The 15,834-nt window shown below is 52.1% G+C and overlaps 1 protein-coding gene across 4 annotated transcripts in view; it reads right to left on the bottom strand.

Annotated features, from left to right (window-relative positions):
- The window catches only part of EXOC6B (exocyst complex component 6B), a 376,533-nt gene that overhangs the window by 62,722 nt on the left and 297,977 nt on the right, over nt 1-15,834 (bottom strand). For all 4 annotated transcript variants that reach the window (XM_038134227.1, XM_038134228.1, XM_038134230.1 and 1 more), the window contains one exon: nt 10,783-10,856. In XM_038134227.1, the coding sequence (XP_037990155.1) occupies nt 10,783-10,856 (74 nt within the window). The remainder of the gene's footprint in view (nt 1-10,782; nt 10,857-15,834) is intronic.

The following is a 15,834-nucleotide window of genomic DNA, read 5'->3' as shown; positions in this document are numbered from 1 at the left end:
CCAACGGGCTGGCGCCATTTCAGGCCCCAAAAAAGCATCTGCCAGCTGCTGCTCCAGCGGGACACAAATCCCTGGACACCCTGTGTGCCATCTACTCATCCTTCGTGGGCAGCTGGGACACCTCCGGGCATCTCCGACAGCAGCATCGACACACCTGGGCAATCACGGGATCATCTGGGCTGGAAAAGCCCTCCAAGATCGATCCAACTCCTCCCCAGAACTGCCGAGGCCACCACTGGCCATGTCCCCAAGCGCCACATCCGCAGGGCTTTGAAATCCCTCCAGGGATGGGGACTCCACCCACTGCCCCTGGAAGTTTTGTTCCAGTGCTTGACAGCCCTTTCTCCTATAGGAATTCTACAGGAAATCTGCACTTAAACACCGGGATGGATTTAGAGCCAGAGCACAAAACTTCCCACTCTCACCAGACCAAGCTCGAAACTCTCCCAAGCAGACCCAGCCTAAAAATAACCCATTTATGCACTTAACAGCGGCTAATCCAAGCCCACGCGCCCTGCAGTCGGCAGAACCTCCAGGAATGGAAGCGACCATTTTTATCCCAGGATGGCGGGGAGCTAATTAATTGAAAAACCATCCTGTGATTCCGTGAGTCCAACGGGAAGGTTGGAATCGATCCCGGCGCGATGTTCCTGGCTATACAGTGCCACCTTGCTGTCAACCCATCAATGAAGTGACATCTGGGAAGGGTGGGATGTGCAGCACCTTCACCTCGAGCGACCCGGGAATTCTGGGCTGGAATACGACATTAAAATCACCCTAATCCCAATTCTTAACCTATTCCAATTGACCTCTCCGATGATTCTCCCACAGCTCCTCACCATCATTCCCACAGTTTCTCTCCACCCCTCGAGGCATGAACAGGTTGATCTCCCTCTCCTCTGCCCTTCCTCACTGACCTTATCTCATCGATTCCCCTCCTAATCCACGTGCCCGGCGCTCCGTAAACGCCGCTCAATATTTGTACTCCTCGAATCCAACGGGAAAAAAAATCAATGGGAGACTCCGAGAACAGATTGCTCTGGGATTGCACGTCTGGGAGGGAATTAATCCCTCGCTCCTGAGGGACACGGGGTCCCAGGCCTCGCAACCAAAGTCACCTTGATGGGACGAGCCCCAGCAGTCCTGTCCCTCATCCCATGGCGGTATCCCAGCGAGTTGACTCCCTGGCTGGCGGAGCACCCCAAGGTTTTCCAGGAGCTAAAGTTTCCCTGCTCTGAAATGATCCAGCTGCCCTTGAGAGGTCACATGGAGAAGAATGACAGGGATGCACTGGGATAAAGTTTCCCTACGGCTTCAAAGGCACGAGAGCTCCACACGATTTCCCCGACCACCCACCGCGATCCGGCCGGGGGATCCCATTCCAGGGAAACCCGGGAACGCTTCCCCACCACGGCAGCAACAGCAGCTCCTGTTCCCCTCCTGAGGGGGGAACCTCACATGGCACCGGGTGAAGGTTGGATCAGTGAAAGGCAGCTCCATAAAAGCTCCTTTATGGACAGCTCCTCCTCATCCCCCAGGAGCGGCAGCTCCCGGATCACCGGAGCGGGTTCGGTTTCCCAGCTGGGGGTGTGGAGGTGAAGGGCACCCACCTCTGGTCCCCTCTGTTCCTGTCAGTCCCGCCCCGATCCATGGGATAAAGGGAATGTGGGCCCTGCGGCTCCCGGTGGTGTCTGTTTTCCCGGCTGGATGACAGACTGCAGTTACAGGGAAGGAATCTCGGGAAGGAGATCCTGGTTCCCACAGCACGGCCCCGCTGCGGGGAGGGTGGGCCGGGGGCAGCCAGAGGGTGTTCAGGAGGAGCCAGAGGCTCCAGCTGAGTCTTGGAGGAGTAAAACCCAATGGAAACACGTTCCTGGCCCAGTGCAAGGTCCCTTGGGATGAGGTTCTCCATGGGGTCCTGGGAGTGGCTTCTTGTTCTGCCATAAAATTCCACCAGACCAGGCTGGAGTCACTCCCCATCCCTGGAAGTGTCCAAGGCCAGGTTGGAGCACCCTGGGGTGGTGGAAGGTGTCCCTGCCCATGGCCGGGGGTTGGAATGAGAGGATCTTTGGGGTCCCTTCCAACCCAAAGCATTCCCTGATTCCGTGATTAATGTGGGAAAGGTCTCTCCCACCTCACCACCTCCCACCCCGTGCCCTGCCCGCACGGCATCCCGCGGAATTCACCACCCAACCACGAGGTCCCAAACCCCTGCTCCTCGCTCTCCAGCTCCTCATTTCCTGCCTTTATTCCCTTCGTCCGAAAGGCTCCCAGTGACAGGGGGTTTGATTGTTTGTTTGCTTTTATTGTTCCAGAGGGCCGAGTGCCGACAGGCTCCACAATTCCCCGCGCCCAGAAACCCCGGCAGCGCTCCCCGCCGCCCAGAAGTGCTAACAGGACATGTTTGCACTCCAGGTTTTTTTTTTTGTTTGGAGGCTCTGGGGAACATCCAGGCACTTCCAAGTCCTCCCCATGCCACCGCATCCCTCCTGGATGGAGAGTGATGGCTCTGGAGCCTGAGCAGCCGAAGGGGAGAGGGATCCCTGTGATTTTAATGGGATTGAACCACAAAAGGCTGGGTTTAAAGCAACACCAAGACCAGTTTAAACCCACCGAGGCAGGAAAAATCAGAGTTAAGGCTCTAAATCTGCTCTGAGCTCCTGCTTTTGTGCTTCCTGCCCTCTTCCCATCCCTTTTCCACAGAGCACAGCGAGAGGCAGCTTGGATTTCCAGCCCAAACTTTGGAGGATCCTTCCCTTTGTGAGTCAGGCAGTTAACACTGATTTAAAAACAAATAAACCACTCCATGTGCCCTTCTCCAACACTGTTGGGATTTGGGCACTGAGGGGAAAAAAAAAAAAATAGTGCCCTGAGCCTGACAAGGAAGAAACAGAGTGGTTTGGCCAAGGCTCTGGAATGTTCTTCCTGAAGCGCCGGGCTGGCCACAGCCCGAGGGATCCCTGCTGGCTCCCCGGGCAGTGCCTGCCCAGCAACCCATGGCTGAGCACGTGGATCCACACTGGGGGGAGGAAAAATGGATTTACAGATCATCCCTGATGGGTCTCCAAGGCGGAGCAGCGCTCCCGATGGGAATTCCAGGAAGGGTGAGCAGTGCCAGAGGTGTGGGACACCTGGAAGAGCAGGGCCGTGGGTTGGAGCTCAGCCTGAACTTCAGGAGGTCCCAGAAGAGTTCCCCAACCATCTCTTGCTACTTCTCAGATGTGTCCCAACTGCCCTGGGACAGGTTTTGACCCAGATCCAGCTGGTTTTCCAGGGAAAACACCTCATTTTGGTGTCACTTCCTGTTGGTCACATGTGAACGCCAAAGCACAAGGATCAGGTGGTATTGGGAGCAGGAAATGAAGCCAAAAAATGGCCCCTCATTGAACACCTGAGGGTTTGGGTTTGATAATTTTGGTTTCCCTCCATCTTCTTTCTGTTTCTTCACCCCTCCCAAGTGTTTTTAGGGAGCCGTGGGGTGGGAGAGGGATGGATGGAGACAATACTTTAGTGGGGAATGGTTCCTTCTCCCACGTGAAAAGCAACGGGAAAAGAGGAAACGCCTCAAGCTGTGCCATGGGAGGTTCAGGTTGGGAACTGGGGAAGATTTCTTCCTGGAAAGGACTGTCCAGCCCTTTAACTCAATCAATCTGCAACTTCCCAGATTTCCAAAGGTGAATTAATTCCAATTATGGATGGAAAACACAAATCCAAGCACTTCTGGAGAGAGAAATCCGGCGTTGAGGTGGTTTCTTTGTGTTAACACGATTGACTTCCCCCTGCCGATGACCTTGGAGAGGACACTCAGCCACCCCTGAGGTCCACCAGGAATTAACTGCAGCTTTGGCTTCCCCAGGCAACCTGGCATTGAGGAAAGCCAGGATAATTTGGGTTTCTGGAAGTAGAGAGGTGGGACAGAGCATGAAGGCGATAATATTGATATTAATACTAATAATAACAACAACTTCTGGGAAGCTGATGTGGTTATGGATGCCTAGAGAAGCCTCCATCACGCTCAGGGGTGTTAGGAAACAAAATATCCTTTAATTAGCAGTAATTAGCTCAGCTGGAAGTCAGGCACCTGCCCTTGCTGCTCTCCTCAGACTCTTCAGGGCTTCGTGTTTGCACAAGAAGCAGCAGAACGGGCACTTTTCGATGGCCTGTGGGCACCACCTTAATGAAGGTGATTAATAACGCTGGATAAATGATCCAGGAGATATCAGTCGGTGTAAAGAACTTGGAGAGGAGCCACTGAAGTAATTAAGAGCCTGGAGATAGGATCTGAACAGCAAAATCCTGGATTTAAGGGTAATGATCCAACCAGCTCCAGCCTCTCCTTGCTGGGAAATGAGGAATTAGGGCTGACACTGGAACCTGTGTCTTCACACCTCTGTTTCCTGAGTGAGCCGGGTGTTTGCCAGGAAAGATTCAATGGAATTCTGGAACTCAGCATTTCCCTTGGCACGTTTGGGATCCAGAGCTGCAAAAGGGCTTTGGATCACCGGGCTGGACAGGACAATGTGGCAGAGGCCACGGAAAGAGAGGTGAAAGAATTCAAGGGTTGTTAAGCAAGGACAGGATCCACAGGAGTGGAGGATGCAGGGAAACAGGGAGAACAGCAGAGGCTGAGGGTTGGTTGATGATCTGGGAGGTGTTTCCCAACCCCAGTGATTCTGTGCTGATTATAAATTTAAAAAGATGCAAAATGCAAATGTCGTCTTTCCACGGCAAAAACGTCCCCTGTGAACGGCCCTAAACAGTGAAGGTGAGCAGAAACCCCAAAGTACAACCTGGCTTCTAAAATCATGGAACAGGCTGGGCTGGGGACCACGGAGACCATCCAGTCCCAACCCTCTGGGATGGACAGGGACACCTCCCACTGTCTCAGGGGGATCCAAGCCCCAGTGTCCAGCCTGGCCTGGGACACTGCCAGGGATCCAGGAGCAGCCACAGCTTCCCTGGACAAAACCCAGCACTCAGATCCCTCTTTGGCTGGAGCAGAGTGAGAGAATTCCAAGACCTGGGATTCAGAGTTCAGCTCGGAGCTCGAGCTCTGAGGCTGAGGCCGGGCAAGGCAGTGGGGGAAGGGGGCTGGAGCCAACGGAACAATTTGGAGATGAAAGAACAGCGACCGCAACGAGCTGAAAACCCCTCGTGAGTCACCTTTCCATCCCTGCCCTCCTGCATCCAGTGACTAACGTGGCAACAAAGCCGTGGGAGCTGCTCTCCCGGCAGAAACCCCAGAGACACAAGCAGGGACATGCGGGAGGAGACACCTCGGCGGGAGAGCTGGGTTAATTGATCATGCCCTCCGCGTGGTTCGCAGCTTCTGCTCCATCTCCCAGCAAAAGCAGCTGGGAAGGATCAGCCAAACCAGTTTGCTGAGCAGGATGGCTCTGGGCTCACCCAGAGTCTTGTTTTCGCTCTGCTCCCCAAACATCTCCTGACCTTGCAGGGCTGGGGAGCCACATTTAGCTGTAAATTACAAAAACAAGTTTAAAAAGCAACCCAGAGCTGCCTGCCTGGTGGGAGTGAACATTCAGGGCACCAGGAACCATCCAGCATCAGTCCTGGATGCTGCCATGGACTGGCTGGAGGGACTGGCTCCACCTTCCCTCCACCAAAATGACAAATGACAGAGCTGAGAGGCGGCCAGAGCCACCCGTGTCACACCAAGGGGACCTTCAGCCCAAATTCCCAAGGGCTTTTCCTCAGCCACCACCTGGGCATGGAAGCCTGGAGCACATGGAAGCAGTAGGAGACAGGGATACATCGCATGGGAGGTGCTGAGCGGAAAGAGATCCACCAAAACTCCTTCCATTTCCTGGGACACCCCAAAATCCCACCCTGGGCACCCCTGGGAGCGTCACCCCAACGCTCCTGGAGCTCCGGCAGCCTCAGGAATGTGCTCATTCCCTGGGGAGCTGTTCCAGTGCCTGACACGAGGACACAATTCCAGGCCTCCCAGTGCCCCTAGAGCAGCCAACAACCCGGGCAGAGGGGGTTCCCAACACCTGATTTGTCAGCTGATATTTGATAAGAGGCCAGGCTGGATGCCCACCATCCCAGCACAACTGGAGCTCCCGGAGCGACCTCACGCTGGCTGCTCCCTCCAAGGGAGCAGGTGGTTCCCTGGAAGCAGGCACGGAGCCCAGGAATCCAGGCTGCTGGAATGCGAGGCTCAGGGATGAGCTCACGCTGCAGCTCTGCTCCTCTGTTTGGTTCTTTGGATAAAAAGGTGTAGGGCTGGAGATGGGAACATCTGGGGACTGCACACAGGGCAGGAGAGACAGGAAACCTGGGAGAAATTATGCCCCTGGAACCCTGGAAGTGTCCCAGGAAAGGTTGGACACTGGGGATTGGAACACCCTGGGATAGTGGGAGGTGTCCCTGCCCATGGCAGGGGTGGAATGGGTGGATGGGATTTAAGGTCTCTTCCTACCCAAACCATTCCAGGATTCCATCACAGAGCAGGGATGGAGGGAATTGTGTTCCCGAGGGGATCATTCTTTTATTAAGTGTCTCTATCAGGGGGAATAAGAGAAAAATGAACACATTGGAGAGAGACTTCCCATTGGAGGAAGGGATTGGAGGGAGACTTCCCATTCCTAGCTGGCTGGGGTCCAGCAGGATCCCACAATAACCACAGCTGGATCCCAACACAGGGAAAACACACAAACCAAGCACTTCCCATGGGACCAGCAGTAGCAGAGTCATGGAATGGGCTGTGTTGGACGGGACCTTAAATTCATCCCATTCCTTGGCAGGTTCCCACTCCCAGGTGAACCATGGAATGTTTAGGGTTGGATCTTAAATCCCATCTAATCCTTGGGCAGGGACACCTCCCACTGTCCCAGGGTGCTCCAAGCCCCAGTGTCCAACCTGGCCTTGGATATTCCCAGGGATCCAGGGGCAGCCACAGCCTATCTGGGAATTCCATTCCAGGGCCTCCCCACCCTCTCAGCCAGGAATTCCTTCCCGAGATCCCACCTAAGCCTGACCTGGCGTGTCTTAACCCCACGGATGGGGTTTGAGGAGCTGATGCTGAAACTCAAACCCGCCAAGTTTGCACAAAGCAAAGCAGAGAAAGCAGGGGGAGAAGAGTGGAACCTCCCTGTCCCCGTCCCTGGGGCATCCAGGTGCCTCAGCCCGCGTGGGCTCCCACCTCCCTCGGTCCAAACACCCCTCAGAGCTCAGGATGGCACTTGCAGAGGAAACTCGGCACTCGGGATTCGTAACTCACTGGACAGAAGGAGAGGCTGGGAGCAGGGAGCTCTCATCACCGAGTACGTTCCCTCCCTGGAGCCCAGAGTGGAATTCCTCAAGTGCTGGAGACAGATTTTCCTTGGAAGGCGGCCACAAGCGCTGATCTGGCTTCTAGGAGTGGCCAGGGATTGCAGGGACCTCAGAGACCAGCACAAAACCCTGCTCTTGCCCCAACTCCCTCACAACAAACCCATGAAAACCAACAATTGAAACACTTCCAGCTGTGGGGAAAACAGGGAGTGATTCCACGCGCGGGCTCGGGAATGACCTGAGAGCACCCGGAGATCTCCAGTGGTGTTTGGACATTCAGGGGTGTGTGGTGAAGATCCAGAGGAGCTGATTATTTCAAATTTCAGCAAGGGACTAAATGGGACTAAATTTATTTTAGATTTCTAAAACACAGCACTGAGTGTGCAAGAGCAATGTTTGAACTGGAAGGGGGGAAAGCAAATATTGCTTCCTTGTAAAACCTTAAATATTTGAGTCTCGCTCCTGCAGAAGGACTTGAGATGGGAGCTGGTTTCCTTTATGACTTCATTAAAGGTATTTATGGATTTAGAATTGTCCCAGAATAGGAAACCAAGCCCCATTTTACATTTCTGACTGCTCAAAATAGTGATTTTGATTTTCTGGGCTCAACTCTTCCTCTTTTCCAGACAGGGACGGAATTGCTGCTGATTTCCTTGGGCACGATGGGAAAACCAGGATTTTGATGAACTAAACTTGAGTCTGCTGCTCTGAACAAGGACAAACTCTGATGCCTTCAAACAGTGACATCTTTTTTAGGGTTTATTTCCCTCTACAAGGATCTGCACCAAGGCACCAGCCAAGTCACCACATTTTCCTATCACTTCATATTTTTATTAATTTTGGTCACTCCCATAATCATCCCCCATTACAGCGAAAATTTTCTCGGATTTACAAATGTTCTGCAACAGCTCCTACTGAAATATGTTGGGAAGGGAAATCTCTTTGATTTCCCTACTTTGGTGAATTCTTGCCCAGTCATTTTTCCTCCCTCCTTCCCCCAGCTGTGCCATTCCATTTAATCCAACATTGTGGTGACATTTCACAGAACCATGGAATGGTTTGAGTTGGAAGGGACCTTAGATCTCATCCCACTCCATCCCCTGCCATGGACAGGGACACCTTCCACTATCCCAGCCTCAATGTCCAACCTGGCCTTGGACACTTCCAGGGACCAGGGACAGCCACAGCTGCTCTGGGAGGCCTTGGGCTCCATCCCAGTCCCTCCCCACCCTCACTGAGAGCAATTCCTTCCCAACATCCCGCTTAATCTACTCCGCTTCAGTTTGATTTCATGGCTTAAAAGAGAAAGAATGCCAAGTCCAACAAGGGAAATTTCAAGACAAGTTGAAGGACAATCAAAGACCTTCATGCACGACCTTCCCACCTCTCCCAGCTCCTGGCTGGAGCTGCAGTCCAACAGGAAGTGCTGGGAGCATTGGAGGTCTGGTGGCCACAGAGCTTTGCTTGGATGGGGTCTGGTGACACATTCCAGCATTCCACCAGATCAGGTTCATGGACGGGACCAGGGAGGGGGAGCTGCCTCATCTTTCCATGCTCCTGGATAAGCCAGGGATGGGTCAGCTCTTGTCCATTGTCTGTACAACACCTTGATTTTCCCCTCATCAATCATCATCCATTATCCAGGAGATCCAGGACTTCCCATCCTCACCTGGCACCTGTATCTCCCCTTTCTCCTTGCATAATCACAGAATCCTGGAACAGTTTGGGTGGGAAGGGATCTCAAAGCCCACCCAGTCCCATCCCCTGCCATGGGCAGGGACACTCCCGTTGTCCCAGGGTCCTCCAGTCCTTGTCCATCCGGCCTGGAGATTCAGAGGTGCTGCTGCTTTGAAATGCAAGAACAAAACTTGGGAGCAAGAACAACGTTCTTAAATGCAAGAACAAAACTCCTGGAACAAAGACGAAACCTCCGTGACCAAAGACACCCATTGGACAGAGGAGGAAGGACTGAGGAGTCTCCTGCTCCTCCTCCTCCTCCTCACCCGAGCTGCGTCCCTTTGGCTGCGCTTTGAGCTCATGAACCACACAAACATTTCACTGACTCGACCTCACCGAGCCGTTTTCAGGCGTTTCACTCTTCCAAGAGCCCCAGCCTCCTTCTCCAAAATCCCCACACTCACAGCCAGGTGCTTGGAAAAGGCCCAGGGCCTCCACATTTCCTCACACCCAGGAGGCCGCGGCCGCGCCGAGCGCCGCACTCAATAAAGTGCCAAGGAGCTAATGAAGATAAAAGTGTCAACACAGCCCGGTGATAAGGCACACCTCTCCCATGGAGCCGTTTGGACCGTTTTGCAAACAAATTTGGCAGTTCCTGGCGGGCCCGGGCCCGAAAAGCGGCGTCCTGATGTTATTAAAGTTAACAGAAGTGTCACGGGATGACAGATGGCTCCCCGCGCATCAATTGGATTCTGAGGAGTTCTCAAACCCTGGCGGGTTGAAAGCAGCTCCAGCACGAATCAGAGGCAGGGGCAAGATCATCGATACAAGGGATTATGCAGATTTAAGAAATACCCTCGGCACCCGAAAGTTTTCAGAATGCAAACTACGTCAACCCCGCGAACAAGAGGCACTGCATCATGATGGCAGCAGGGACAAAGCCAGGGGGGTTTAACAGACAAAAAAAGATTGTTTTAATAGGAGAGAAGCATCAGTCATTGAGTCTTACTTCATTCAGACTTTCTCTCCAACCCATCCATCTTCAGTGCCAAGAGATGACAGGACCACCTCACTTTTCCCCCCGGCCTAGTGTATCAATAATGCCCATTTCTCCCCAAACAAATGACTCCCCAGAATGGCCCTTTTCCCAAAATTGGCTGCCAAGCCCCACAAAGGCCTCAGTACCTGCTATGGTCAACTTGGCTCCAACGGGGCCCCCTCCAGAGGTGGCCACCGATGGGTGGAGCCTTCCCCAACCATCTTCCCCAAGAGCCACTTTGTCATTCCTGGCCGGGGAGCATCTGCGGAAGAGGGGACCGGGGCGGGGGGGGGTGGCAAAGGGACACAGAGAGGGACAAAAACGGGCACGGACACGGGGGAATGCAAATTCCTCCGCCCTCGCAAACGCCTCCCTGGGCATTCTCAGGGAACAAAGGTCCCCGAGGCGGGCGGGCTCTGCATCACTGCTCTCTCTGTTCCCAGCACCTGCTCGGCACCGGCCGCGGAGTCGCCGCGGTCCCTCCGCGCCGCGGCCGCAGAAGCCAAGGGCAGCACAATGGCCCCGTTGGCCAGGGTCAGGCCCGGCTTTCTTCCTCGCCCCCTTCCACCAGCCCTTTTCACCTCGACCATCTCCAGGAGCGCTCGGTAAGGAGGTGGCTTCGAGGGACGAGAGGAGGAGGAGGGGGGAAATATAGGTCTCTGGCGTAAATCACTGACGCCGTTTCCCCTCCTCTCCCTTCCCTTAAGACCTGATGGTCTTCAGTCACACATCTTAAAAGCAAAACAAAAAACAAAAACACAAAGACTTACTTGTCTCAAGTCGATGAAGGCCAACTGCAGCGTGTCCCCTTGGAACCCAGGCACTGGGCCGGATCTGGCAAACTCTGTGGGAAAGAAAAGAGGATAAAAAGCGCCTTTAACTAACCATGGACAGGGAGATTGGCAGACGGATGACAGGGAAGACAAGAGAGGCTGGGGGAGAGGAGGACCGCGCTTCTAAGGAGTCATGTCTCCCTCCCTTCAGCGTCTTTGTTCGCCCTTCAAAATTCGTGTCATCAAAACACCATTAATTCCACCGTCCTGACAGCAAGGAAACTGTACTAATTCGACCTGAAATTTATTCCCATGAGCCGCACTGGGCTTCAGAGTATTTGTTTTGTGAACGGACAAACAACTCGCCCAGAAGAAAGGGGGGGATGGGGGGGTGGAAAAGTTTTTCCTCTCAACACAATAAAATCTTCAGCTGTGAAACTCTTTTCAGTTCCGAAAGCTATTTATATTTTAGGGCGCTGAAGGAATTTTCTAATTTCACGCCTGTCACCAGGCTCCATGAGCATTCATCAAAAAAATATGCCAGGCCGCGTCATTAATTATCAGGCAGCAGATTATTTGCATGATCTGGTGATGGCGCCTCTTGGTCAGCCCAAACGCGGAGAACCGCGGCCGTTGGGTGGCATTTTTATTTCTGGTGGATGAAGACATCTGACAACTGAATAACGTTGGCTTCCAAAGCGAAGAGAATATTTCCAAGGCCACACTTATCTCCTTCCAGCCTAATCTGGCCAAAATTTCATACTTTGGTTGTTCATTTTTTCTCCTAATCCATTCTTTAAACCAAACCTAAAACCGCTGAGGGGGCTTGAATGGATCCATCTCAGAGGACCTTGGTTCTTCCGTGGCATTTAGCAGCTTTTCCTGGGGAATGCTTGTGAAGCCGACGCCTGCACGCATCCCAGGGTGTCTTTTGAGGCTGGTTCTGCCCAACTTCACTTCATTTTCACCCTCTGCAGTTACAGCTTCATCTCCGCTCTCCTCACAGCCTCTCGGCACTGAGGGGACCTGGGTTGTGAGGCCACAACTCAACACCACCACAGGCTTGAGCACCTGCCTGGGGTTGAGCTGCGTGGCTCCTGCAGGCACTGGAGGTATGAAATGTTTTCTTGGGATGAAGCCAGGTGTGATGGCAAAAAGGGAGAAAGGAGGGAAAATATACACCAAATACAGATTTTTCAGTTACGCGGCCCACTATCGCCCATCTATCCCGGTTTTCACCCTACAGGAACCCTCCAACAGCTCCTAAAGCTCCACAAAGATGAGGATTAGGGATGGCTGGGCAATATGGAAGGAGGATTTTGCCTTTAGTCTCCGTGACTAACCAGAGGCACCAATGGACAAAGCGATTTCATGTCAGGTGGTCTTCGCCTTGAACACTTGTCCTCCCAAAAGTTTTCCTATTTCCAAGCCGAGGCCACAAAATCAGGAACATAAATCATCAGGCTCCCATTTCCAAAGCTTTCCTAGAGCAGCCCAATCACAGAGCAGCCCCTTGGCTCTAACAAGAAGAGATTAATGAGTGAAACACCAGGACTCAGTCCTGTCCCTCAACCGCCTCATTTCGGGGAAGCAAAGCAGGGTTATTAATCAGCTCCCTTGCTCCACCTTCCATTAAAACCTTGGGATGGAGAACATCCTTCAAGCCAGACACAGGCACCTCCAGGGGCACAGGGGACACTTCTCAGAGTCTGCTTTTTAATAGTCTCGGATGCCAGAAGAGCTTTGAGATTGAAACCATCGCTCATCTTTGCAGTGATCGCTCAAGTGGCGACCGCTGCAGGACAAGCGCAAGCACGGCTGGGAAATCATTGCTTTTATCTGAAGTTATGAGTCAAAGGGAGTAATAAACAAGCAAAACCAGAAGTTATGGATGCAACTGCTCATATTTAGATTTCGGATGGAAAAAGCGCAAACCAAAGTCGGCAGGAACCATCCACGGTCGTGCCTTTGGAGTTTTGCACAGGATGGGACTGGGATGAACACGAAGTTCTTCCCCTTCCCTGGGAGGGTGGTGAGGCCCTGGCACAGGGTGCCCGGAGCAGCTGTGGCTGCCCCTGGATCCCTGGAAGTGTCCCAGGCCAGGCTGGGGCTTGGAGCGCCCTGGGACAGTGCAAAGTGTCCCTGCCCATGGCAGAACACGGGACTGGATGATCTTGAAGGTCCCTCCATCCCAAACCATTCCACGATTCCTTGAGATCAGAGCTGCTCAGCTCCAGCCAATTCCACTGACCAATCCCGCAATATTCCGGGTGCAAAGAGCCCAAAGAGGCTTCACATGTGTCCCTCAAAAGCTGTTTTAATTAATCCGAACTGCAAAGGCATTTTAATGTAGTTTGCTATAAAATTTGACTGCAGCTTGCCCGAGCCAGCAGGGAGGGAGGATCAACACAAACCCTCTGACTCTGATCTGCAAGGGATAAATCATCTTTACACATTCCCTCTACGCCCCACTGTCCCATCTGGAACAATTATCCCGAAAGCCACATCAATCCTAAAACACTTTGGAAAAGCACAATACCTGAGAAACTAAAAACGTTTGGAAGTGAGAAATGTGCTTGAGCACCTCCTCAGGAGGTGAAACTCCTCTGGGTGGCTTAGGGTTGGAGATGTCCCCGGGCTGAGGAACCCAACCACAATATCCTACCCTCCAAGGATGGGGTCACCTCATGTTCCTGATTACATTTGGAGAAATCCTGGAAAAGAAAGCCTGGAAGGACTGCGAGGAAAGCGAGTTTCTATTTTGGATCAAGGGCCTCACAGCTGTTCAGCATCTATTTAGGAGCACACACGGAGTTGGGAAATTTAAGATCTTCCCCAAAGCATGAACTTCAAATCCTCATGAGAAAATGCCTGTGATTGTGAATGTTCTCACAAGGCTGGTGAATTTATCACCGCTGTCGGCTGCTTGTGAGAAACCCAAGGCAGATTCCATTCCAAGCCAGATTTCATCCCAAGGCAGATTTCATCCAAAACCAGATTTTATCCCAAGACAGACTTCATCCCAAAAGAGATTTCATCTCAAGACAGATTTCATCCCAAGAGAGATTTCATCCCAGGACACGGCTGCTCCTTAGCAGCTCACCTTTAGCTGTCTGCCCCTTGTCCCTGCCCATGCACGGGTTGGAACTGGATGGCTTTTAAGGTATTTTTCATCCAGAACTGGACGTGTTTTAAGGTCTTTTCCATCCCAAACCAACCAGTGATTCCCAAGGAACCTACTGGAGAAAGGCTGGGAGAGTTATGGAGTGACACTGCCCTTCAAAGCTTGGGATGGTCGCACATTGAGCCAACACTGATTTAAGCTGCAACTTTCACCAAAATACTGAATTAATAATGCTCTGGAACCTTCTAGAGAAAGGTGACATTGCCCATGGGTGGAATGAGATGGTCTTTAAGGTCCCTTCCATCCCCAGCCAATCTAAGGAATTCCTAAGGAAGATACTGCATGAAGCCAGGAGAGTTATGGAGCGACACTTGAAAACTTAGGATGGTGACACGCTGAGCCCACACTTAACTGAACAGCAATTCTCATCAAAAGATTCATCAACACTGAGTTAACAAAGCTCTGGAACCTTCTAGCACAAGGTGTCCCTGCCCATGGCTGGAACGAGATGGTCTTTAAGGTCCTTTCCAACCCAAATCCTACAATTCTGGGACTCTATGATTGACATCCAAGAAGTGAAACGACATCCGAGCTGATATTCTCTGTGTCCCAGAAGAAATGATGTAGGAGCTGATATTCTGTGTGACCAAGAAGAAATAATGTACAGCTGATATTCTCCGTGTCCAAGAAGGAATAATGTACAGCTGATATTCTCTGTGTCCAAGAAAAAATAATGTACAGCTGATATTCTCTGTGTCCAAGAAGGAATAATGTACAGCTGATATTCTCTGTGTCCAAGAAGGAATAATGTACAGCTGATATTCTCTGTGTCCAAGAAGGAATAATGTACAGCTGATATTCTTTGTGTCCAAGAAGGAATAACGTACAGCTGATATTCTCCGTGTCCAAGAAGGAATGATGGAGGAGCTGATATTTTTCATATCCCAGAAGAAACGAGAAGAGGAATTCGGCCCAGACACTCGGAAAAGCTGCAGAGGAATGAATGCAATGTTTCCCCTGGGCTGCTGGAGAAGGAGCTGCACCTCCTGTAATCGCAGGTCACACTTTACATACCAATGCCACCGACCCTTTCTGAAGGAGGAATGAACAAAGTCTCGCAGCAAAAAAGGAGAAACAAAGAGGGGAGCGGAGCTTTGGAGCAGAGACACAGCCAGTTCTTCTTGGGTTTAATCTCCTCAAGCAGATTTCAGGATAATTTCCTCGGAACAACCGAGCGCAGTGTTGGCCTCAGTACTGTCGGATTCGTTTATTGTACTGTCTCCACGACCAAGGCAAGTGGCAAACATAGCAAGCAACCTACAGAGCAGCCCCTTGAGCAGAAAATCACCGGAGAATAGAGCAGATCAGTATGCGGCTGTTTGTACAAAGCATTTAGCCAGGCTAAAGGTTTGAGGGGTTTGTGTTCAGGCCAAAAAAGTAATGTCTTTGCAAGGTCTACAGGCTTGGGCCACCCAGGGCAGGTCACAGGGGGACTCCAACCTCCCTTCCAAAACATTTCACTGATGAAAGAATCAAGGAACAGGAACCGTTAAGCCCTTTACAATGGACAAAGAATAAAGAGTTCAAAGGCAGAAAAGAGACATCCACTGTAAATTAATTAATTACAGCCAACGGGGGGATCTCCCTGTGCCCCTGGCGCGGCCGCGCACGCGGGGATGGGGCCTCGCATGGATTGAGCGGTAAAAATGGACCCAGACGGTGACTTCATCCCTCAAAAACATCATCTGAGGGCAAGGTTTCCTCTGAATTATGTGGGGTTTGTGATGGCACCTCTGGGATGGAGGCTGAAGCAGCTCCCAGGGAAGGGAACGTGGACCAATCTGCTCGTGGCCACAGAGAACATCTGGGGAACTGACCATCTGAGGATTCCTCAAGGAAGGATGGAGATCTTGAAGTCATCTTCC

This window comes from Motacilla alba, chromosome 4, assembly GCF_015832195.1.
Source record: "Motacilla alba alba isolate MOTALB_02 chromosome 4, Motacilla_alba_V1.0_pri, whole genome shotgun sequence".
Classification (NCBI taxonomy): Eukaryota; Metazoa; Chordata; class Aves; order Passeriformes; family Motacillidae; genus Motacilla; species Motacilla alba.
Note: the sequence above shows the minus strand (reverse complement) of the source record. Positions and strands in the feature narration are given on the sequence as shown.